This window comes from Sabethes cyaneus, chromosome 1 (assembly GCF_943734655.1).
Source record: "Sabethes cyaneus chromosome 1, idSabCyanKW18_F2, whole genome shotgun sequence".
NCBI lineage: Eukaryota > Metazoa > Arthropoda > Insecta > Diptera > Culicidae > Sabethes > Sabethes cyaneus.
Window position 1 is genome coordinate 79,567,111 of NC_071353.1, and position 25,046 is coordinate 79,592,156.

General features: G+C 38.7%; 1 protein-coding gene across 2 annotated transcripts in view; it reads left to right on the plus strand.

The window, feature by feature from the left end:
• LOC128732916 (transcription elongation factor SPT6) overlaps window positions 1-25,046 on the plus strand; it is a 298,517-nt gene that overhangs the window by 191,134 nt on the left and 82,337 nt on the right. For both annotated transcript variants that reach the window (XM_053826368.1, XM_053826367.1), the window contains exon 8: window positions 17,767-17,900. In XM_053826368.1, the coding sequence (XP_053682343.1) occupies window positions 17,767-17,900 (134 nt within the window). The remainder of the gene's footprint in view (window positions 1-17,766; window positions 17,901-25,046) is intronic.

The following is a 25,046-nucleotide window of genomic DNA, read 5'->3' on the forward strand; positions in this document are numbered from 1 at the left end:
CAGTTTGAATGCTAAATGCATGTCATCGCAGATGATTAAATGCCTACCAACACGTTCCGGAAAGAAAACTGTCGTTGCTGTGCAAAGCCTAAATTACTGCTACGAAGAATCGCCTATGTCTTGAATGTTTGGCCCACTGAATGCCACTGGCTGCTCAGCAGTCAGGTCTTTGAAGGCAGTCGGAATCTAGACGACACCGACCATTGCCAATACGATGATGCACCGAACTCTTCAGACAGTTCGTTGCATCGGTCGCACAGTGTGTTACTGCCGAGATGGTATATTGCGCGAGGCATCTGCTGATGCTGGGATAAGCGATATTCTGTACCGGGGGCATTCAACCCCCACAGTTGCCATCACTCAATTCCTCCAGACATTCCGGAGGCAAAGTTACTTTAACGATTTTATTACGCTCTTATCACGACGGCTTCTCCATCTGCCCTCAGCGTTTGAAACTGCGAATTCTATGTTATGTAAACTTTTGTAATGTTTCCGGAATATTTTAAATAAGCGAAAGATAAGATTTACATTCATTTGTTTACTAAAAAACAACGACATCAAATGAAACACCGCAGCGAACGAACGAAAACAAACGTTCCCGTTGCAAATTTTGAATATCGTTTCTTCCTAGCGTTGCGTTTTCGCAACTCAAAGCTTCAAACCTATCTTAAAATTACAAAAATAATCAAAATTATGAAACAAAGTTTTTTTTGGCAAGCAACCGATTCTTACTAACACTGATTGATAGCTCAGGCGTTAATAGAGGTAAAATCGAGTTTTATGAGCATTTTTCCTTAACTGTCTGAAAAATAACAAAACCTGTTATTTTATCTCAGCTGTAATTATGTTACATGTAACATCTGACCTTTGTGCAAAAACAGGTCGATTAGATTTTTTTCCAATCTTTCTTTGTTTCTCAGGGTCCAAGTTGATATCTTAAACCGGTCCTTCTCTAGAATCTAGAATTGTAGGCTTTAGCGAGATCAATGTATTCACGTCTTTATTCGTCAACAGTTTATACAGAAGAGAGTGTTACATTTGTCTTCGTCCAACTATATGTATCTCTGAAAAAGCTGATGTAATGATATTCCCTATTGGTTAATTCTGCTACTGTCAAACTAAATCCCTTTTGGTAATGATACACGCAACAAAATGCTACAGCTCGTCCATCCTGATACTGTCCATTGGCCTCAATGGACTCTGCCTAGCTCACTACTAATTAATCTACTCAAGAAATCCGTTTGCCATTAAACATTTAATTCCAGAAACCTGCAATATATATGTTGATTCTGTAACCAACGAAGGAAAACGATGTTTGTTTCCGATAGTTTAACAATATATTTATGTATTGTTAAATTATTCCTATAATTCCCTACGATAAAACTGAACCTTGTCGTGGTGTAGGGCTTTTTAACTAATCAGTAAATGAACAGCGGTCACGTTTACTTCTGAATGTGGGTATATATCAAAATACTTTTGTGATTTCAAGTGGGACTCGGGGTAAAAATTTACCAAATGTGATTGTTGCGTTGTTCAGAAAGTGCTTTTATTCCGTTTAAGAATAATGCCAGTATGGGGATCTCTGACAATAGATGAAGTTTTCTGGGATTCATCCCTGTTTATAACAACTGTCACAAATATCTCCGAAAAATGTCGGATTGATTCAGTTGGTCGGAGGCTTAGGGTTAGTAAGGGGATGTAAGCGGGATATCAGATCCGATTGGATGCCGAAGGACCACTCTGTAATGATTACGGGTAATAGCACTTCTTAGGTAGCAGATGGGAAAATTAGGTCAATTCGTGTCGCGTGTTCAAGTTTCGGCTAGGCGGTGCTGCAAGATAGAGTAGGATTTTTGCACTGGCCCCGTGGCTGTCCTGAGCTCTGATGGCTGCCCGCGGGCTCTGTCTATGGGAAGGGGTCGAGTCTTAAAGAGACGTTTAAGCCCAGAGCTTTACAGCACTTTGGTCTCGGCGGGCGAGTCTCTATATTTTGAAGCTTCTGTCGACTACCGCGAACGTCCAGCTTGTGCTGCGCTCAATTTACTTTGTATCGTGGGAATGCATTGTGAATGCTAAGGGGATGAAAGATTAAATTTGCCCTGATAAGTTGATCCGAGTTGCTCCGAAATTTGTCTTATCTATTGGTTCATTTGTGGTTGTTTGTGTTGGGAAACTAAAAGCGTGCGCGCGGTTGAAGACCAGTGTCAGGCGGGGCTGACGAATTCTCCACTTCTTCACTATACCACATATTGCAACTCGAGTGGTACAAAAAGTCCAAAGCACATTTACAAATTCGATCTATTATTTTTCTTCTCATCATCATCATTATCATCATCATCGTCATCATCATCATTATCATCATCATCGTCATCATCATCATTATATTTAAAATATGACATTCCGGCCTTTGGCAGAGAGATCTTAGAGTCAGTTCGTGGAGTCCGCGCAGGGCCGAAACGCCTCCGCCTGCGGGTATAGGCGTGACGGCTATACTTGGGGCTCTACCTGTGTTTTAGTGGGCGCCAGTGCCTGTCTCGTCAGGTAGAATTGATGTTTGAGGTCTCCCTGACACTTTGTTGACAACACAAAAGGGCCCAGCGCAGAGTTTTATACGCTATTAAGCGACCAGTTGGATAACCCGAAAAAAAGGAAAAAAAGGAAAAAAAGGTATTGTTAAATTATTCCTATAATTAGTTTTGATCAATTAATTTTTCCACTTTCGAATTTCTTACTCTCTCTCTCTATTTACTTACGTTTAGTTTGCTTCATTCTACTTAATTTTCCAATAAACTCGATTATATAGTTTCTTCAATTTCCGTTACTATCCTCTATCGTTTCATTAATCTCTTTTCACCTTCCTCTGTCGTCTTTCCTATTTTATAATGTGTATTTATAATAATTATTAGGTGAATTTGATATTTCCAATTTTTCTTACAATATCTGTAGATACACAGGAGATAGTCTTAAATCACTATAGTCTTAAATGTCCAGTACGCTGGCACTTGGTTTAGTTGGTGATCTAACCCAAAATTAGGTGTACTTTATATATAACTATATGGAATAGATTTTATTATTTTTAGATGTAAATTTTATGCATGACAATTATACCTCAATGTGGCTTACGTTTTTAGTGTAATTTTAACTTTTAATTCACAATGTTTTCGTAAACTTTTAAGGACGTAATCAAGCAAATACAATAATTTATTCTTGATCGAAAAAACGTGTTCTAAGCTTTTACGCTATCTTCTTTTTTTTCCTTTATGACAAGTTGTCATCATCCCTATCACTGCTGTCCACGGTACTCACTAGTGGTGTTGCTCATTTGCGCGAGTCGTCGCAGTGAGACGCGCCGACCAAGGGGTCGCAACAATATATATAGTTTATCCTAACCAACAGCCGAGTTAATCCGCAAAGCCCTCAAACTCCGACTCTGAGTCTTACGTCGCGATACCATGTTGATCGTGATTTTCTGAACAGTTCGCAGACTCATACAAGCGCAAATTGAGCGGATCAAACATTCCTTCGAACGGGATATTTGATACTTGGTATTCTTCGATGTCTGAAACTACGTAACGGTTCCGATCTAGAACCTTCCTGATCATAGACGGACTCTTATACTTTGTTCTACGCGTATTGTTTTTCCCTACCGTTTTCACGTTCCTGGTCGAAAAGCATTTCTTAACCTGTAAATTTAATATTTGATCTTCGACAATGGGAAGCGGATAGTGTAAACGTTTGACAAGACGATTCAACGAAGTTGGTGTAACGCGGCTTGTATACGGTGAATCGCTTTCACGGATTATATTACGTTGGCAAAGATCATCAATAATGTTATTCAGTTCTTGCTTTTCAACGGTATTTAATCGTGCTGGAGTCGCAGTGTAATATTTGTTCTCATTCAATGCAATCTCACACGAGTAACGAACAAACGGTTTATTCGGCTTCTCTTGATTGACATATTCGCGATTATAAATGTCCATCACACGTTGCGCCTCATTAACAGTTCTCGCGTAACTTTTCAAAAGGACCTAAGTAACATTGAGAGATTCTCTTTGGTCTTCCTCTCTTCCGATTATTACGGGCGACATAAATGCATTTCAACAAAAGTTTTCTTGACGATTAGGTGGATAGTGACACCAGCAACCGATTTATGCAAGGCTGATGTTTTAAAGTGCATTTGCATCAATTCAACGTCGTGGTTGCTTGTTTCCAACACACTCGTTTTGTCATCTTTAAAACTAACAGTTATGCGATTCAATTTGAGAAAATTTCGACCAAGTATAATATCTACTAACATAGTGTTATCAGGCACAAGCAAAAATTGAACGTTGAACACGGCTGTTTGAGCGATAATTGTGGCAGTAAAGGGACCTAGTATATCAATCTTACATTCATTTGCTCCTAGCACGTCACCATCGATATAAATAGCCTGCCGACCAACATTTGTAAGCAAATTAGAAATCTTGAAAAGACTTACTGCACTTCCTGAATCTACCAGAGCCGTGTATTCTTTCAGCGTGTCACCGACTATAACCTGTGTACTCATTCTCGAATCGGAATTAGTGTAGATTATTCGTTCGGTTAACGTCGTTTCAACATCGATCACATTAACCGTCGACTTGGCGGCACTATTGGATACAGTAGAAGGTTGAAATTGTATATTCGGCGGCACTGGTTTGTTGAGACATCCCGTTGCGTTGTGACCCGTACGATTGCAGCTAGTACATCTTTCGACACGCTGGGGTTTGGGACAGGCAATAGACTTATGTCCCGCTTCGTTACAATTGAAGCAAATGAATTCTCCCCTCGATTTCTGTTCCGTAGACGTAGTTTCTTGAATGTTGTTGGTGTTCGCTGAGCTCGTCATTGCAAAATTTCCTCCTTTTTTTCGACGGTGTAGAAAATTCGATTCACACCACTTGATATGCTCCAGAAGTTCATAGATTTCGATATATTGTCGGGAGATCAAACTGTCTTAGATGACATCGTGCGAAAGACCACGAATGATATAGACAATGGTAGCTTCCGAGCTTACTCCTCCGTTGATACCGATGGCATTAACACGGAAAACGAAATGCTCATAGGATTCGTTCGCATTTTTCGTCATCTGTTGCAGCTCTTGGTGGACATCAGCTTCATTTCGGCGGTCGGGAAAAGCTCGTTGTATATAACATTTGAAGGTTTCAAAAGAGTCAATCATATTACGAAATCCGTTGAACCACTCACGGGCAGCTCCGTTCAATCTGCAGCTTGCGTAGAGTAATACCGTCTTCTCTTCCCAACCGTATATTTGACCGTAATGTTCAATTGGGTCCTAAAATTTTTGATAAAAAGATGATTTTTTTAGAAGGAACGATAAAGCTTCCCATTATGACTACCAGAGTATAGTTTTTTCTTTTTTAAAAAGATGCAGAGCACTAAAAAATTAAAAAACAAAAATATTGTAATTTATTCTCCCTTGACATTAGAGATCTTCCTTGACATAACGAAAATAACACGTTTCTGGCAACAATGATAACTTTTTCTCACTGGCAACTCTGGTTTGACATTAGAGCAGCTGATCGTTTTGACAGTTACAGCTTCGCAGTTGTCTCTTGTGCTTGTCTGCGTTTTGCTGGTCGTGAGGAAGTGGAACATCAAATTTGTACTAGTTATAGGATAAAAGTTTTGATTCGGGCAATGTATTCCAATCCATCGATTCACGGTGCTAGACTTTGTCCAAATCTAGTTTGCGCTAAGAATGACTAAACGATGTCAAACTGATGGCCAACAGTATAATCTCGGTACAATCGACCCCGCAAAACAGTATGAAAAAAAAACGCCAACCGAAACTGGCACCGTATTATCAATCAGATTGGTATGTTCTGCTACTCCGATGTGAATCAGTAGGGCGAACGGCAGACCAAAAATTTCTGTGCGTTTCTAACCAAACACGGTCGCATCTCGATGGCGAGTGTTGCATCCGAAAACTGAAGCCATCCACGCTGTGACCAAGTGCAGTCACTACGCTTATTGCTGATTTTGACAAAGGCCTTAATTAAACTGAGATGACCGGAACCGGAAAATGAGCTGTAAACTCAGAAAATGTTTTAGGTCGCGATTGCCAAGCCATTTCCTGACTTTGCAACTTTTGACTTTTTGACACACTATCACATGAGCGTGAAGGTAAACAAAAAGTTTTCCGTGACATTTCAAGACATACTATGGTTTCTTTTTATAATTCGTGTTGTCTAGACACCGCTTGACACAACCATGCACAACTATAGTTTGTCTATATAAGGTTGCCCAAATGTTTATTTTTTGTTCAAAATTTCACAAAATTAAAAAAAAAAGGTTTTTAATGGCAATAGCCTAAAAATATAAAATTGAATATCAAAATATGTGTTCCTAACCCTAACCTCATCGATTCAAGCTAAAAACGACATAGGGCTTTAGGACCCAATTGTGTTCAGCCATTTTTTTACACCAGCACCTTCGTTAAACTCAGGAATCAGATGACGTAATTCTTCCGGATTAGTGTCCATTTCGTAGCCTCCAGCCTGATTCACCTCCTCGTCGGAACCCGAATTCACCTGATTTTTTACGCTTCGTCTTCACGGCATACTGAACTTAAGAACGCGTATCTTAATTCAGTTGCTGACACGAACGTACGGAACGGAACGCAAAATAAACGTACACGAAACGGCGAAAGTATTATCCCACTTCTGATAAAACTGTAGGCTTTAGCGAGATCAATGTATTCACGTCTTTATTCGTCAACGGTTTATACAGAAGAGAGTGTTACATTTGTCTTCGTTCAACTATATGTATCGCTGAAAAAGCTGATGCAATGATATTCCCTATTGGTTAATTCTGCTACTCTTAAACTAAATCCCTTTTGGTAATGATACACGCAACAAAATGCTACAGAATGAAAGTGCGTTGCGTTTTCGCAACGCTGGGAGGAAATGGGTTACGAGGTATTATGCCGCTGGAGGCTTTTTGGGCTTTTTTGATATCGGTTTCATGTTACAAAACCCGTTTTAATCCACCTATTGGTGAAAGGAACCATTGTTATACCATCTCATTTGTCATTTGAGTTAGAATTCGACACGCCTTCGGAACATAATTCAACTTTTTGATAACACTATGGTAGTTATCATCAATACATATGCATGTCTATGTAATCTATAACTATAAAAATGGATTTCTCTGTCTGTCCTTATGTTCCTTATAGAATCGAAAACTACTAAACCGATCGGCGTGAAAATTTGCATGTAGGCGTTTTTGGGGCCAGGGAAGGTTCTCTAGGTGGCAAAAGACCCGTCGTTCCACTAAGAGGGGGGGCTCCCATACAAATCTATGCCTATAAAAATGGATTTCTGTCTGCCCCATGTTCCTTATAGAATCGAAAACTACTGAACCGATCGGAGTGAAAATTTGCATGTAGGGGTTTTTGGTGTCAGCGAAGGTTCTTATGATGGTTAGAGATCTCTCCCCCCACTAAGAGGGGGGGCTCCCATACAAATCTATTCCCATAAAAATGGATTTCTGTCTGTCTGCCCGAATGTTCCTTATTGAATCGAAAACTATTGAACCGATCGGCGTGAAAATTTTCATATAGGGATTTTTGAAGCCAGGGACGGTTTTTATGAGGGCTAGAGACTGCTCCTCCCACTAAGAGGGAGGGGGGGCTCCTATACAAATGAAATACAAATTTTCTCATAACTCGAGAACTAATCAAGCAAATGGAACCAAATTTAGCATGTGGGTGTATTTGTAGGCAATTTTTTCTATGGTGAATTGAGGCCCCTTCCCTCTTCAGGAGGGGAATAATTATTATTTATTATTATTTTTTGGGTTTTTTTGGAGACAAGAATTTTTTCTATGATGAATTGAAACTTTTCTCCACTTTAGGAGGGGGGGCTCCTATACAAATGAAATACAAATTTCCTCATAACTCGAGAACTAATTAATCAACTGGAACCATATTTGGCATGTGGGTGTTTTTGGAGGCATGAATTTTTTCTATGATGAATTAGCATCCCTCATCTTTTTAGGAGGGGGGGCTCCCATACAAATGAAATACAAATTTCCTCATAACTAATCAAGAAAATGGAACCAAATTTAGCATGAGGGTGTTTTTGTCGGCAATTTTTTTTTGTATGGTGAATTGAGACCCCTCGCCTCTTTAGGAGGGGAATAATGACCCCTCTCCCTTTTAAGAAGGTGGGGGGCTTCCATATAAATGAAATACAAATTTTCTCATAACTCGAGAACTAATCAAGCAAATGAAACCAAATTTGACATGTGGGTGTTTTTGGAGACCAGAATTTTTTCTATGGTGAATTGAAACCTCTCATACTTTAGGAGGGGGGGGCTCCTATGCAAATGAAATACAAATTTCCTCATAACTCGAGAATTAGTTAATCAAATGGAACCATATTTGGCATGTGGGGGGTTCTGGAGCCAGGAATTTTTTTAATGATGGTTTGAGACTCCGCACTCCTGCGGTAGGGGGATAAGGACTCTCATACAAATAAAACAAATTTTTGCGTAACTCAAAAACTAATCGAACTCGAGAAATTTTAGACTCTTTCATAAAACATTAATCAATAACAAGACCACCAAAAACTATCAGTACTAACATTAGATAACTCAGCGCGAGCCGGCTGCAGGCCGCGAATGTTGTCGGCGACCTGCCGTTGGAATCGCCGGCCACTGCGGGGCAGCCCCCCGTAGAGATCACCTCTAGCTAGGTTTATTTATTTTCCTAGATCTACTGACCTCTATTACTTTTCTTCAGTTGGGTCACCCCTGCGAAATGGTACTTTCTACGAAAAGATTTTCCGTGAAATGGTACATCCCGCGTAAGGTCTTTCGCGAAATAGTATTCTGCGAAACTCTATATTCCGCGTTATGGTCAACCGAGAATTGGTGTTCCGCAAAATGGTATTCGGCGAAATGGTTTATAATGATGGCGAATATTTAAATACTATCCGCTTTATTTTATCAGTCGAAGCAATGGGGGGAATTGTTTTCTCCTTTACTGTGAGCAAAATTTGTATATTAAAGCACCCATCAACTCCCCAGAAACTTGCAAAACTCAAGATTGTGACAAAGGTCATCCGAGATTTACGATTTATGTACAACACAGTTTAATTTATGGCAATAAGAAGTTTGTCGGGTCAGCTAGTATACTGATAAATTTGTATAATATTTGAAAGCAATCAAAAAATGTCTTCCTTTTATTTGTAATTTTGAGTTGATAGCGGGGTCGCATTCTGGGGTTTGGTTTAAGTTAGGAACTGGCTGTTTTCCTGGATGTATTCGGAACGTTCCCAGAACGTGTCCGGCTGTGACCAATGGAATCCTGGACATTTTATATGACGAAAAATGAACTGCTTTTGCAATTTTGAATACTTAAAGATGTCACATGCCGTATTTTAGTTCAATTCAGAAATTGATCCCCGATCCGGAATATTCCCGGACGTGTTCAAACGTGGCCGATCATGTCTTGAACATTTTATACGACTACCAATGGTTTAGTTTTGCAATTTCGAGTACTTGGAAGTGTCGTATGACGGGTTTGTAACGATTCAAGGTGCTTCTATGTTCAAGTTTCATATATTCCGGAACTTGTTTTTCAAAATTTTGAAAATAAACATAACATTACTGTTTGAAATATTAAAAACATGAACAATTTACCAGTTAGATCGTGTGCTTCTTCTTCTTCAGCAGCATAGAGCCGGGGTGGCTCGTGCTGTTTCAAGCACTCGTCTCCATTCAACTCGGTCTTGGGCCACTCGTCGCCAATTTCCTAGTCATCTCAGAAGTCGCAAATCGCTTTCGACCTGGTCGAGCCATAGTGCACGTTGGGCCCCCCTGTTCCTGGTGCCGGTGGGGTTATTGAAGAGGACTATTTTCGTCGCACTGTCATCCGGCATCCTTACGACGTGTCCAGCCCGCCGTAGCCTGCTAACTTTCGCTAGATGTACGATGGGAGTCTCCCCAAGCAGTGCCTGTAGCTCGTGATTCATACGCCTCCGCCACTCTCCGCTTCCAGTTTGTACTCCGCCAAATATCGTCCGCAGCACTTTCCGCTCAAACACGGCAAGGGCGCGTATGTCCTCCGTAAGCAGCGTCACGGCTTCATGTCCATAAAGAACTACCGGTCTAATAATGGTTTTGTACATTGTTAGCTTCGTGCGGCGGCGTATGCTTCCTGATCGTAGCGTTTTACGAAGGGCAAAGTAGGCCCGATTTCCCGCTTGGACGCGCCGCTGGATCTCCTTACTAGTGTTGTTGTCCGCGGTCACCAGCGATCCCAAATACATGAACTCCTCTACCACTTCTAGTTCGTCGCCGTCAACGGTTACCGTCCGTGGGAGGTGCGCATTTGTTTCCTTTGAGTCTCTTCCTTTCATGTATTTGGTCTTCGACGCATTTATTTTTAGCAAAATTCTCCTAGACTCCGCTTTCAGTCTGGCGTAGATTGCCTCCGCCGTCGCAAAGTTCCTGGCAATGATATCGAAGTCATCTGCAAAGCCTAGAAGTTGGCTACTCTTGGTAAAAATCGTGCCTCTCGTTTCGATGCCCGCTCGTCGGATCACCCCCTCAAGAGCGATGTTGAACAGCATGCAGGATAGACCGTCACCTTGTCTCAACCCTCGTCGCGTCTCGAAGGGACTCGAGAGTGTCCCAGAGATGCGTACGAAACACATCACTCGATCCAATGTAGCTCTGATCAGTCGCGTCAGTTTGTCCGGAAAACCGTATTCGTGCATTATCTGCTATAGCTTGTCTCGATCGACTGTATCGTATGCTGCTTTGAAATCAATAAAGATGTGATGCGTGGGCACGTTGTACTCCCGACATTTCTGCAAGATCTGTCGGATAGTAAAAATTTGGTCCGTAGTTGCGGAAACCCGCCTGATAATTCCCTACGAAACCTTGTGCTATCGGTGTCAGCCGGCGTAACAGGATCTGGGAGAGTACCTTGTAGGCGGCGTTTACCAGCGTAATACCACGATAGTTGCAGCAGTCTAGCCGATCACCCTTTTTGTAGATGGGACAAACCACTCCTTCCATCCATTCCTCCGGTAGCTTTTCCTCCTCCCAAATCCTCGAAATAACCCAGTGTAGAGCCTTTGCTAGCGTTTCTCCGCCATGTTTATAAAACTCTGCCGTTAGGCGGTCCTTTCCAGCGGCTTTATTGGTCTTCAGCAGCCTGATTTCTCGTTTGACTTCTTGGAGATCAGGTGCTAGGACATCACTATCTTCGATGGGCGCTCCTAGGTTAATTTCCATTCCGCCTCCTTCTGCGACTTCGCCATTGAGGTGTTCATCGAAGAACTGCTTCCACCTGTCGACCACCTCGCGCTCGTTTGTAATTAGATTCCCTCCCTCGTCCCTACACATGTCAGGTTTCGGTGTGTAGCCCTTCCGAGTTTGGTTCACCTTCTCACAAAACTTGCGCGTGTCATTAGCTCGGAATAGTTGCTCTAATTCTTCACGATCTCTGTCCTCCTTTTGGCGCTTTTTTCTCCTCAGGATCGTTGTCAACTGGTTCCTAGCTCGTCGGTACTTGGCCAGGTTCTCTCTAGTGGCAATGCTTAGATAATTTTTCCAAGCATTTTTTTTCTCCTCCAACGTTTGTTGGCATTCCCCATCAAACCAATCATTTTGTGTACTCCGAGGCTCAATACCTAGTGCCGCGGTAGCGACCTCTCCGATGGCCGAGCGTATTCTGCCCCAACCGTCTTCGAGGTTTGAAGCACTTAACTCCTCGGAAGAAGGCAGTGCCTCATTCAGTACTCGCGCGTAGTTCTCGGCAGCTTGTGGGTTATCTAGCTGCCTGATGTTCAGCCGAGGAGGGCGGCTTTGACGTGTCCGGTATACGGTGGACAGCTTTGAGCGCACATGTACTGCTATTAGGTAATGGTTAGAATCAATATCTGTACCCGGTCGGGAGCGTACGTTCGTGAGGTTAGAGAAAAATCGGCCCTCTATGAGAACGTGGTCAATGTGATTGTACGTTGGTCAGGTGATCTCCAGATGGCTTTGTGGATTCCTATACCTTTATACTATATATTTATATAGTAGAAAGGCAAAACGATTCAAATTAAACTTAGAAAGCTGCAAAGGCTCGCTACTATGCATGACTTGCCCCGGGGTACCTAACCTGTGTTGAATTAGAAGTAAATTACTTTCAATTTTGAATTTGACATTGATATAACAATATTTTTTTTTGTTTCAATCATACATTTCAGTCAGAATCAAAATCAAATTTCTGTTTATGCGCAGAACAATCATAAATCACGTGTTGTGTAGGATAGCACAATCGATGAACCTAACGTCCCTTTAGTAAACTTTGCGCTATCCAGACACCAAACGCATCACGCACTACTCACGGTATAACAAATCTGTCGACGGTTCTGATGTCCCGTTAGTAAAGTGTCATTTGTGACCAGCTCCAAATCCTGACCCGGGCAGCAATGTTCGTGATTTGCTCACTTACCAACGGGATGGTGATAAAGGGTATTCCTCATCAAATTGCTTCACGGACAAAACGCCGTAGAAAATTACCTAATTGACCGAGCCTTTTCAAACTTTCAGGTCAGATCCTTTTAACTCATCAGGTACATTTTGGCATATTTATTTCATTCAACTTCAATACCATAACCGTATGGTCGCACCTTACGCTTTACTTCGCTCATAAGGTTCTGTACAATTTCTGGCTGCAGCTTCTTTTATACGGAAACCCATTTTTTCTTCATAGATAATAGGGTCCTAGTATCGCTTTAACAGAGGAAGCAGACACTTCTGTAGACACTCTTCGAGGTAGATTTACCCGTTTACACTCTCAGTTGTCACGAACGGCGCACCCTATTTGCCACATGGGCAGCTCGCTTGCCAAATCATGTATTTCTTGGCAAACTTCGAAAGTTTCTGCTTCCTTACGTCCTCTGGATCATCAAATTTATGCTTGGCGAACAGTAGCCCAGGAAGCTGCCGGAAGTCCGCCTTGCCGTAAGTCTCATCATCCATGATGCGACAATGAGGCTTCGTCAGCATCTGAATGTACAGTTTCCTGGCCCGTGACTTTGCCGTTTGTCACGATTTGGAGCCTTCTGCAATTTGTACGTATGCAGTCCCTCCCAATCCTTGACTCTGAACGAAAGACTTGAACAGATTCAACTTTTTGGCCACATCCTTGACCGAAGCATTGGGATTTCGCCGCTTGTGATCCAGATCACTAATAAGTAGAACATCCATTTTGACCAGAGTTCTCCGTCTGTTCGATGCTGAGAGTTTCGTAGTAACGTTTAATCGCACGTCTCACTGTTGACTGCTCGATTCCGATGTTCTGATAAGAGAATTGAGGATTTTCCAGGTATTTGCGCAAAATAAATTCACGGGGTTGCTTTTCGGGTGACGTTATTGTTTCCATTTTTGTATGTTTTGTCTTTGACATAGTTGATTCATCTCGTCATTTTTTTCCAATTTTAGAAAAACTGAAAGCGATAAAAATACAGTGTAAACAATACACTCTAAACTACTTCTACCCAAATTTTCAAGAGGAAATACCCAATTTCTACCGCGTTTTTCCATGATCCAATTTGATGTCGGACATCCTTTATTCGCAAGGAATAATGACACATCACGAGTGTTGCAATGTGTATTGCACCGTGAGCAGCGGTGGCTGCGAACTGACTGAACCGATTAGACGCACGTTTATTATTAAGTAATTCTCGCTGAAACGGGGTCACTACTGACACGAGGTCTTCAATTATTGGAACTTTTGCGCTTATTCGGTTGAAAATGGTTAAAAAATAAGAATTACACTTTTGATACCTCGAAATAGCGGACCCCTCGTTCGCCAAGGGTCCTAACAGTTTCAAAAAAAAAGTTGAATTTTGAGCAGATCTTCTGTAACGAAGTGAAAAAATGTTTGGCGGCCATCTTGGATTTTATCAAAAAATGTCCGTCTTCACCATGAGTCCCCCAACCGATTTTCATATCAAGACCACCATTGGAAAGCTGAGAAAAAATGCTATAAGAAACATTCATAAAATTAAGTGTGCAATGGCATTAACTGAATAAAACAATTAGTTATTTGTAGCAAGGTTCACAATTTTCAAATAATTATTGTGATATTTCCAAAATTTGCTATGAAACAAACTACAAATAACACGGTTTTGTAAAGAGAAGAGATAGGGTTTATAAACGAAGTGAAAAAAAAATTCGGCGGCCATCTTTGATTTGGTCGCCATGTTGGATTTTATCAATAAATCGCCGTTTTCGTCATTAGTCATTAGTCATTGTTAGTTGTTTCATGGCAAATTTGTGAAATGTCACATGATATAGATCTCAAGGTTAGCTCAAAATTCAACTTTTTTTGTAACTGTTAGGCCCCTTGGCGAACAAGGGGTCCACTATTTCGAGGTATCAAAAGTGTAATTCTGATTTTTTAACCATTTTCATCCAGTTAAGCGCAAAAGTTCCAAAATTTGAAGACCTCGTGTCAGTAGTGGCCCCGTTTCAGCGAGAATTACTCATTGTATTTGTACCTACATTAGAGTGTCCCAAAATAGCACTATGTCAGAAAACCCGGGGGCTCACCCCTCAAATGATAGCTTAGGGTGTCACAACAAAACTTTTGTATGACGTCAACATTGGTTGCCGCGATTTAGGAGTCGCACATTTGAGTTTTATGGAAAAATGGCATTTTTCAGGAGTGAATTCAAAAAAATATTTTTAGAAATGTTAAAGTAGGTGAAACAAGGTACTTAACTATTTTTTTCACAATCATTAAGATCTGATAAATTCATAAAAAGTTATGGTGGCATGTCTGGAGTCATGTTTGGTTACAAAAAATTATTGAATTTGGCCAAAATTTAAAATTTTCGAAATTTCATTTAAATAAACGTCAAAATAGGGTATCGAACGTATACTGCATAGATGGGAAATTTTATGACGAACAACTTTGCCGAAGAAAGTATGGACGTATGTTCAAATCTCGCGGAGGTATTTACGTTTTTCTGAAGGTGAAACCAAACGTATTTTCGCAATTTTCAAATTTTAATAGTTCCACGTGAAAAAGGTAAATGATAAAACTTGAAGTATTTATTTTAATCGTTACCTACATGTTTGATAGGAAGAAATATGCACCTTCCACAGAATTTAGCACCATTTAGGCTCAAGAATCACTTTAAAAAAGGACATATTTATTTTAATAGGTACTATGTTTGAAAAATCGTATCTAATCTCACACTAATCTAATCTCACACTAACGCAGCCAATTCTGGAAGGCATCCTGGAAAATGACGATTACTTGAATCAATCATTTTTCTTGTCAACGGCCAGGCCAACTGCGCAGCATGTACCGCAGAGAGAATTCCAAGGAATTAAGTGGAACTAGAAAAAATACCTAATTCCATCAAACTCCTTGAAATCAAGGGAAGGAAGAAAGCGTGGACCTCCCGTACCAAACGCTTCCCATATACATAGATAATGATTTATTTACAGTCGTTGGGAGTATCTTTGCTAATAAGGGTTAAGTGATACTCCGGACCCTCAGGGATGAACTAATGGCATTTAGACCAGAAGCCAGGCTGCAATTGGCCAAGGATATAGCGCCTTATTTCGCTCTCTGAAAATAGATAAGTTTACCAAAAAATTAGTATAAATCATATAATACTTGAAATTAAAGTCGTGTGATTTAATGGTTGCCTAAAACTACATTTGTAAGGTTAGGAACTGAAAACCGCACGACCCCGCACCTCCTAGCTTGGCTACTCAATTATACAAATTGAAGTATTTCCAGGTATGGCCACGTGGAGGCGCTAGGTAGGGGCTTGGGATGGCTAGAGCTATGTTGGGCGCTTCTTCCTAGTTGCCTTCCCCATTTCATACCCGTACTATGTTTGAAAAATCGTATCTCCCGAAACTAGGGTTGCTCCAAAATGATGCCTAAGCGTGAGTTGTAGAAAATTGATTTTTAAATCTGAAAAAATAAACACTGAAACTTTTTTTGTCCCTTTTTGTACTATCAGTAGATGGTAGAATCAGCAAGGTGTATTCAGACGAATTGAAAGGTAATATTTATTCTAGTTGCTAACCTGGTGATATATCACGGATAACATATGAAAAGGGCACGTTTAAAATAAAAAATAAAATATAATATACTTTTTTTTTCAAATATCTTAAATACATCTGCATTTAAAAGCTAATTATTATTTTGAACACGTGTTGTTAAGCACATACGAAGTTGTTCTTCAAATTCAAATTACATATATGTATAACGAGAAATATAAGAATAATAATAAGAAATATAATAATGATCTTAGGTTACAAAATATTCATAAAAGTCGTTGTTCTACAAAATCCTTTGATAAATGTTGCACCATAAGTCTCAAAATGCATCAAATCATCACTATTTTTCCAAAAAAAATTTCGAAGTTACCATTTCCTGTATATTTTAATTTTACATTTTTTCCTGACTTGAGAACATAGTGAATTTTTTTTCAGTGTTTGTTTTTTCATGTTTAAAACTCAATTTTCAAAACTCACGCTTAGGCATCATTATGGAGCAAACCTAGTTTCAGGAGATACAATTTCTCAAACATAGTACCTATTAAAATAAATACACCCTTTTTAAAAGTGATTTTTGAGCTTAAATGGTGCCAAATTCATTGGAAGGTGCATGTTTCCTCTTATCAAAAACGTAAGTGACATTTAGAGTAAATAGTTCAAGTTTTTTCATTTACCTCTTTCACATGAAACTGCTAAAATTTGAAAATTACAGAAATGTGTTTTGTTCCGCCTTCAGAAAACGGTAAAGATCTCAGCGAGATTTAAAGATACGACCTTACTTTCTTCGGCAAAGTTATTCGTCATAAAATTTCCCATTTATGCAGTATAGCTGCGTTGCTCTGAGATTCTGTTCGATACCCTGTTTTGACGTTTATTTAAATGAGATTTCGAAAATTTTAAATTTTTCCCGAATTCAATAAATTTTTGTAACCAAATATGACTCCAGATATGCCACCATAACATTTTTATGAATTTATCAGATCCCAATGATTGTGAAAAAAATAGTTAAGTACCTTGTTTCACCTACTTTAACATTTCTAAAAATATTTTTTTGAATTCACTCCTGAAAAATGCCATTTTTTCATAAAACTCAAATGTGCGACCCCTAAATCGCGGCAACCAATGTTGACGTCATACAAAAGTTTTGTTGTGACACCCTAAGCTATCATTTGAGGGGTGAGCCCCCGGGTTTTCTGAAATAGTGCTATTTTGGGACACTCTTACCTACATGCGTTGAATAATAGCTTATTGTTAATATATCTGGCAAGAACAACAATAACACTTTGTCTACATCTTCGCCCGAATATACCGATCATTGTTTGCTAGATGTGAAGATCAACGCGGTCATAATGCGATTACGTGCCTCAGCCCCAGGCTGAAAAACTCTAAAACAAAGAACTTAAAAAATCAATAAATTGATGATAAATAAATTATTATTTATTTATATTTTACATATATTTTGGCATTTTTCTAAGAAAAATTTTTTTCAATGGATGTCACATTTATCTAAGCCCCCTTCCTACTCTGTCACTACCTGTCACAAAATTGACATCTCTCCCCACAAACCGTGGACGTCATTATTGAATGATCCATCTCTGACAAATTTACATCTTTATGAGAACTTTGATAGTATAACAAAGGCTTCTGATTTTGATCAGATTTTTCATATTTGCTCCAATATCTTTACAGATGATACGATCCAGAAAATGGCGCAAACCATGCCTGCACATTTGTTGACATCATTAACACAAGCTACTGGCCATACACCACATTATGGATACACGCCAGGGGATATTGGTAGTACAAGCAATTATATTACAACGGTAAGACATGTGAAGCAAATTAAATTTTTATATTTAACTCATTAAAAGAAACTCATATAGGTATCTTTCTTTTTTGAAAGCGGCAGCTTTTTATGCATAAAAGTAGTTATATTCTATATTATAGGTATATATTTTATATTGTGTGTTCAGTCACCAGTGGTGCCTTTTCAAGGATGCTAAAATTGTATTGTGTGTTATCAGTGCTGGGCACAATTTCGCTAATTTGCTAAATCGCTTATTAGCGACGCTAAATTCTGATTACCGAGTTAGCGTTTTCGCTAAATCTATATATGGGTCATTCCATCTCAAACGTACACAAGGTTTGGATTCGACCATCAGCGATTTTAACCAAAGTTGGCATAATTCTTCATTCCGACACTACAACTAATTTCCCAAAGTTTTATACCGATTGATCAATCCCCATAGCAGTGGCGCTACTTTCTTTTTTACAGATTTTCAAAAAAAGTCATTTTTCGAGGTCAAATATCTCTGAAACAGTTTGATGTGACATGCCAATACACTTTTTCTATGGATTTTTAGCCGCGCAATCGAATGGTGTTATCAGTTTTTATCTAATTTGTCAACATCATATATTTTTTTGCAATTTATTTGTTTATTTGTTAGTTATTTTCCATCTGGCCACTTAGGCCTCCATGAAATTCAACTGGATTGGATGGGGAAAAGCCCCTTTAAGGTAGTCTAACATACGCTATTCTCAAAGAGGCATAAAAACCCCATCATCTTTTGATCATTTACAAAACAAATTCTACAAAAGTCGTTTTTACATTACTTACATACAAATACACAAAAATCATACACTTCTTAATAACTAATCAAATTTCTAGTAGGCGTCATACATATTAAAATAATCTTTGTAGTCTTGTCTTAAAACTAACACTGGACCTGCAAAAATCAAAGTGAACATAGTAGGTATTTATTAAAAATATCACTCATCGCCCTTATGGGTTCGTTTTGGCCGTATACAGTACGCTGGAATTGCAGTCTTAGAAAGTCCCATGTTCTTAGGCTTCTAGGCGGAGTGTTAATATTGATTTTAGATAGGATGAAAGGCGAGTCGATTTCCCTTAGTAGCAGCTTTCCAACAAAAACTACTCTGGAAATGTCTCTTCTTCGGGCCAGTATATTCATGTCGAGCAAGCGGCAACGATCAATGTATTGTGGTAACTCCACTTGGTTCTGCCAAGGCAAACGTCTTAGAGCATAGCGCAGGAACCTTGATTGAACGGCTTCGATTCTGTTTGACCAAGAAGCCGCGTATAGAGCTTTCCAGTTTTGTGTTATTGGTGCTTGAAAATGAGGCAAACAACAACAGTAAACAAAAGAGATGCATGCCTTTGTCACCAAGGTACAGAATGAATTTCGTCTTCCGCTGGCTTAAATACCAGCAAATTTTCAAAATATGTGCTTGAATTTGGAACAGGATGGAAAATTTGACTGTAATATGTGCTTTGCAGTGTGGCAAACGGAGAAACACACCTAGTAATCGCTATTTTTCGGTTTGTTCCTCCAGCATCAGCTATTCCCCAAAATGAGGTAAACATCATGTATATACACGCGTATTTCATGTTCGCTAGTGTGGGTGCTTGAGCTGTCAGAAAGCTCTATGGGCTCCATATACACCCAATTCTTTTTTTGTACGAATTTTTTTTACACGGATTTTTTTTGCACGACTTTTTTTGCACGGTTTCTCGAAATAACACGGTTTTTCTAAAATTTCACCAGCAACAGTTGTACACCCTATTCTTTTTTTACACGGATTCTAGTGAGCGGAATTTTTTTGCACGACTTTTTTTGCACGGTTTCTCGAAATACAGTCATTCCAGTATTACGGGCCAGTTAAGCACGATGCTGCTACAAAATTATCGGTAGAAACCCAGATTTAAATAATTTACAGATTATTTATAACTTAATTGGTTATAAATATACCATAGTTTGATGTTCTGTAGGCAATCTTGTTCAAAAATTACACACTATTTTGCAGAACAACAAAATGTGAGCATATTCCATTCCCAGTATTATGGGCCACTTTTAAACCTGGTCAGAATTATGGGTCAATGTTCCCAGTATTATGGGTCAGTAAAACAACATAGGTTTTATTTCGAGAAAATCCCACGCACGCGCGCGCGCGTGTTTGTGTGTGTATGTGTGTGGTTCTCGCGATTTAGGGATCTTGTTGTATCTTGTACTGCACTCGGCAACTGTCTGAGTGAGTTGAGTTTAGATTTAATTCTAGCTTCTTCTTCAGAAAGCTCATTAAACTGACTCAATGTATGATGGATGGTACTCAGTGTTGTGTTCGGATTTCGAGTGGAATGTCAAGTTCATTCGAATCATGCAGAGGGCTTCATCAAAGTGATGGTCTCTATGGCAAACCAAGTATGCAAAAGACGGCCTAAGCTAAAGGGATACGATAGGCAGGGCAAGTTGCAAGAATGCCGGACAACTACCCTACAAAGATAGTATTTGGCCCACATCCGGTAGGAATGAGGGCGCAGCGAGCAAGATGGTTAGATTAGGCGGAGCGAGTCTGAGAAATTGAAGAGCGTTGGCCCACAACCGAGTGCATTGGAGAAACTATGTTCATCAGGCTTTATCTTAGAACAGCAAGCCAACTAAGTACAGTAAGTCAGTTCAGCAAGAAGAAAGTATTTGATCCTGGATTATTAGTTTTGGGTGGTTTCCAAAAATTACGCGGAACTGTACTGTACTGATTTTCTGTGCACGTTTTTTCGTTTTACTGATTACAATTTTACAAACTACAATTATAGTCAAAAACTGCGAATCCTCTTGATCTATATGCTTGACCCATAATACTGGGAAAAGTCAATTTTGCTCCCAGTATTATGGACCATTGTTTAATTTCGTATATTAAAGTGGAAAATGAATTTTTCTAGGCAGTTTCACCGTAATTCAATGAATACATACCTATTCCCTCGATTTCCGTTCATTTTATGCTCAGACACACAAATTTACGCCGCTATTCAGCTTATAATTCACAACCGACTTTTTATAACAACCACAAAAACAACAACAAATCGACAGTCGATTGGAGCAAACTGACAACAATCGAAAAATTAGGAAAATTAATGCATTTGAACTAAGTGTATTGCTATCAAGCATGCAGCGGAATGTTGCTTCTATCTATTGAACTCATACTCGATAGTTAAATACTAATTTGTTACGTATGAAACTAATGTAAAGTATGGACTGGCCCATAATACTGGGTGGCCCATAATACTGGGTGGCCGATAATATTGGGGTGACTGTAACACGGATTTTTTTACACGGTTTCTCGAAATAACACGGTTTATTTTTGCACGTTTTTTTTTACACGGAACGCATCCCCCGTGTAAAAAAAGAATTGGGTGTAATAGCTGAGGATTCCAATACAGAACGAACTAAGCAGAAATACAATGCTCGTAAGCAGTATGGATCATTAAAATCTTTGGCAATTCTTGCGATAAATCCCAAACTCTACAGGGAGTTACGCGACTTTCTGCTGATTGTTATTTGAAAAACCTGATTTAATTCACCTAGTGGTGAAAGGAACCTTTGTTATACGATCTTACTTGCTATTTGAGATAGAAATCGACACGTTTGGTTCATATGAAATTTTTGGAAATTGAATAAGTTTACAAAATTTGAACCAAATAGAAGCACTTATAAATTTTGATAGTTCCTTTTCTCATGAAATTGCTGAGTAAGTTGTTACTAATGATGGTAAGTGCAAGTAAAAGTAAGTTGTAAGATGAAATATTATTCTTTAACATATACATTGAGTAGTAAAGGTCTAGTTTATAAGTTTTTGAACTATGCATAATTTCCTGTAATGCCATTCTATTTGATTCACAACAATAAAGTTTTCTTGAATAAATTTCATCAATTTTTATTAACTTTCGGTTACTCACGCTGTTGTATTTTGTACAACCTACACATTTTTGAATGCCATATTGTTATAAAGTTACAAATCGTATATTACGTATATATTAACGTATATTCTTCAGTAAACTTGTTATGAGCAAAATGTCAGAATTATTTAATGCACTAATACTTTAAATTGTTAGGAAACAAGATTAGCATAAACCGACATCACAGAAACGAAGCAAGTAGCATGTGAGATGTACCGCAATTGGCCCCAACTGGAATTTTCTCTCGTTTCTTCATATGGAAAAATGGTGTCTGTATGCAGCAAAACTACCAGCAAATGTAAAATGTTTAAGATGTATCCGTCTGTTGGTAGTCGAGTAATTCGGGGTCAAAATCAGGGTATTTTTCATAATCAAAGTTCTACAGTTTCTAAACAAGCAAACATAGAGGTATACTAAATTCAGCAAAGTTGTGTATTTTTATTATTTGTACAACTTTGTAATACATGAAAAATTCATACAATAATTACAAAAAGAGTTAGAATAGAAAAACTGACTTTACAAATTCATATACAATATTTAAGATTTTTCTATCTTCACTGAAGAGATAGAAGGTTACTGTCTTTAGCAAAATTTCTTGCAATAATATGCTCTAAAAGTTTGCAGAACACATCAATGTGTTATATTGAAACTGAAGGAAAATAATTTTTTTATTTAACTTTCGGGGGATTAATCAAAATTCAAATTCTATCAGACGATAGAGCTTTCAATTTTAAGAAACTCTTCCAAAGGTTTAATAAACTTAAAACTAAGTTTTCTTAGTCAAAACTCTAGTGCGCACGTTTTCTTTGGTTTTGGGCTATTGTGCGCGCAAGTAACCGTGTTATAAAAGTAGGCGGGAGTGTTCGAGGGTTAATATCTTTTGACCGGTAAAACCAACTCTTATGAAATTTTGCATATATATTCGTAGTGTGAAAACCTCTCGTTTGATATTAAAATAATTGAAATTAGGTTAATTATCTTGGTTAAAATCATTATAAATTATTATTAATTTTGGTGTAGTGTATTCGATTGCTCATAACTTTCAAATTAAACGTCCAATCAAAAAACCATTCAAAAGTGATCTATCCGGCTATATTACCTGCCAAATGAAACTAATAGCGTGTAAATCGGTTTGCCCATCTCTAAGAAACAGGCGTTCATTTGTACCTAGTCAAAACAGGATTTTCAAGGTTAACTTTTTAACTGCTTGTCCGTTTTCAATAAAACTTAGCAAAATGTTCAGTAATAGTAAGAGCTTTCGTTTGGTCTTAAGATTGTTAAAATTGGTGGCGTGGTTCCGGAGAAAACCGTGTCACGTAGTTTTCACATTTTTGCTTAGAACTTTCAAACGAAAAGTCAGACCACGAAACAATTTAATAGTGATATACTAGGCAATAATATCTTTCAAACAAAAGTAATAGCGGTCGAATCGGTTCAGCCATCTCCGAGTAACAGGCGATAGAAAATTCGGAGCGAACACACATACATACACATACACACACATTGCTCAGTTCGTCGAACCCTATCGATTGGTATATGTGACTCGGCCCTGGATCAATTTCGTGTTTTTTGACCAATTTCTAAACCTTTGTTATATAGTATAACAAAGGTAAAAATAATAAGTTCTATCTGATTTTCACGTTAACGCATAAGTATGCGTGCGAACTACCTGAAAATCACGTAAATAGTACAGGAAAAGCTGGATGGAAAATATTCACATAACTTTTCCTATGATTTCGACGTGAAATTTATTTTGAGTGTGGACCCAGCCGTTCTCAAATTATTGCAAATGTGAAATTTAAAAATTATGTATTAGGGCCAACTCATGCAAAGTATCCGTTAATCGTATAGGGGAAATGTGTATAATGTGCACCCCCTAAGAATAAATGGATATATCTCCGTTATACTTCCTCAAATTAACGTTACAACTACGTGTATATGTTGATATTTAAGCTGACAATCAATTGCAATTGTTTATTTCATTTAGTATTGTGGAATAAACATGCTAGGAATTATTTAATAAAAGCACCTAAATGTTATGTTTCTCGTCTGCGCGGGGTAAAATGCCCCACCTGCGGTATAATATGCCCAATGCGGTAATTTGAGTATTTCTACCAGTGACAGATCAACTCTATTTTGTAGAAAGTAAAACTATTTCCTTTGTTTTGCAAAATATCGTTATTTTATGTAAAATAAACCTAGTTTCGGCCTTCTGGTGCACTTTTTCTTTTCTGCATGGGGCATATTATACTGCAGCTGTGGCGTTTTGTACCGGGTAGTTGAATTACCTAGAATTTGGACGTTGGTAATAAATTGTTCCCACCACGGTTGCTCTACAATACTAATTGAATTAAATAATGGCAATTGGCTTCAACTTAGATGTGTTTACCTATGTTTATAGCCACATTTGCAAGGGGGGCAAATTGCACCACCGCAAGTGGGGCATATTGGCCTGCTTTTACTTATTTGGAAAAATATTAAATGCTAAAGCAAATCAAGCATTTCATATCGTTATTTTTGGCAGGGATGTCTTTTTGAAGTTCACTTTACACAATCGAATCGCAACAACCAGTTATTTACAGATTTTGATAAGAAAATAGCTTATGGAAATGACGCCAAAAGTTACATCGGAAGCTGCTCAAAAACAAATTTATTTTTGTTTTGTTTTTACAGCATGTGACAACTGTCATACTTGCATAGTAGGCTAGTTCCATCAAATACTATGGTTTCTGGGTGGTTTTGCATTTTGATTTCGCTTGTTTAGCGAAAAACGAAGGGGGGCACATTGGCCAGGGGGGGGGGGGGGGGGCACGTTATACACTATTCCCCTAATCGACGTTCGCGTATTTGAACTAAATTTTGTCAGATTGTTTGTTTTAGGTCAGCAAGCAAAAATCCTAAATTTGGTGCTGATTGGTCCTCCCCACGATTAATGGTCGTACCTCTTTTTAAAAAGGAAAGACCCGTTTGGTCAAACCATTTCATTTTCTTTGGCTTATAGATAAATATGGACATACAGTAAAGATTTATATAACGCGGTGGGTGGTGCTGTACGCCCATCGCGATATCTCAGCTGTCCATTAACCAATAAGGTTGATTTTTAGTACATTGTTAGCATGTGGTTTCTTATTTTCTTATTTTAGCGTGTGAAGACACTATATTTTTTGAGCGCATGTAAAAAATCTAAAATTTGTGTCACACTTGTGTCAGCCTAATA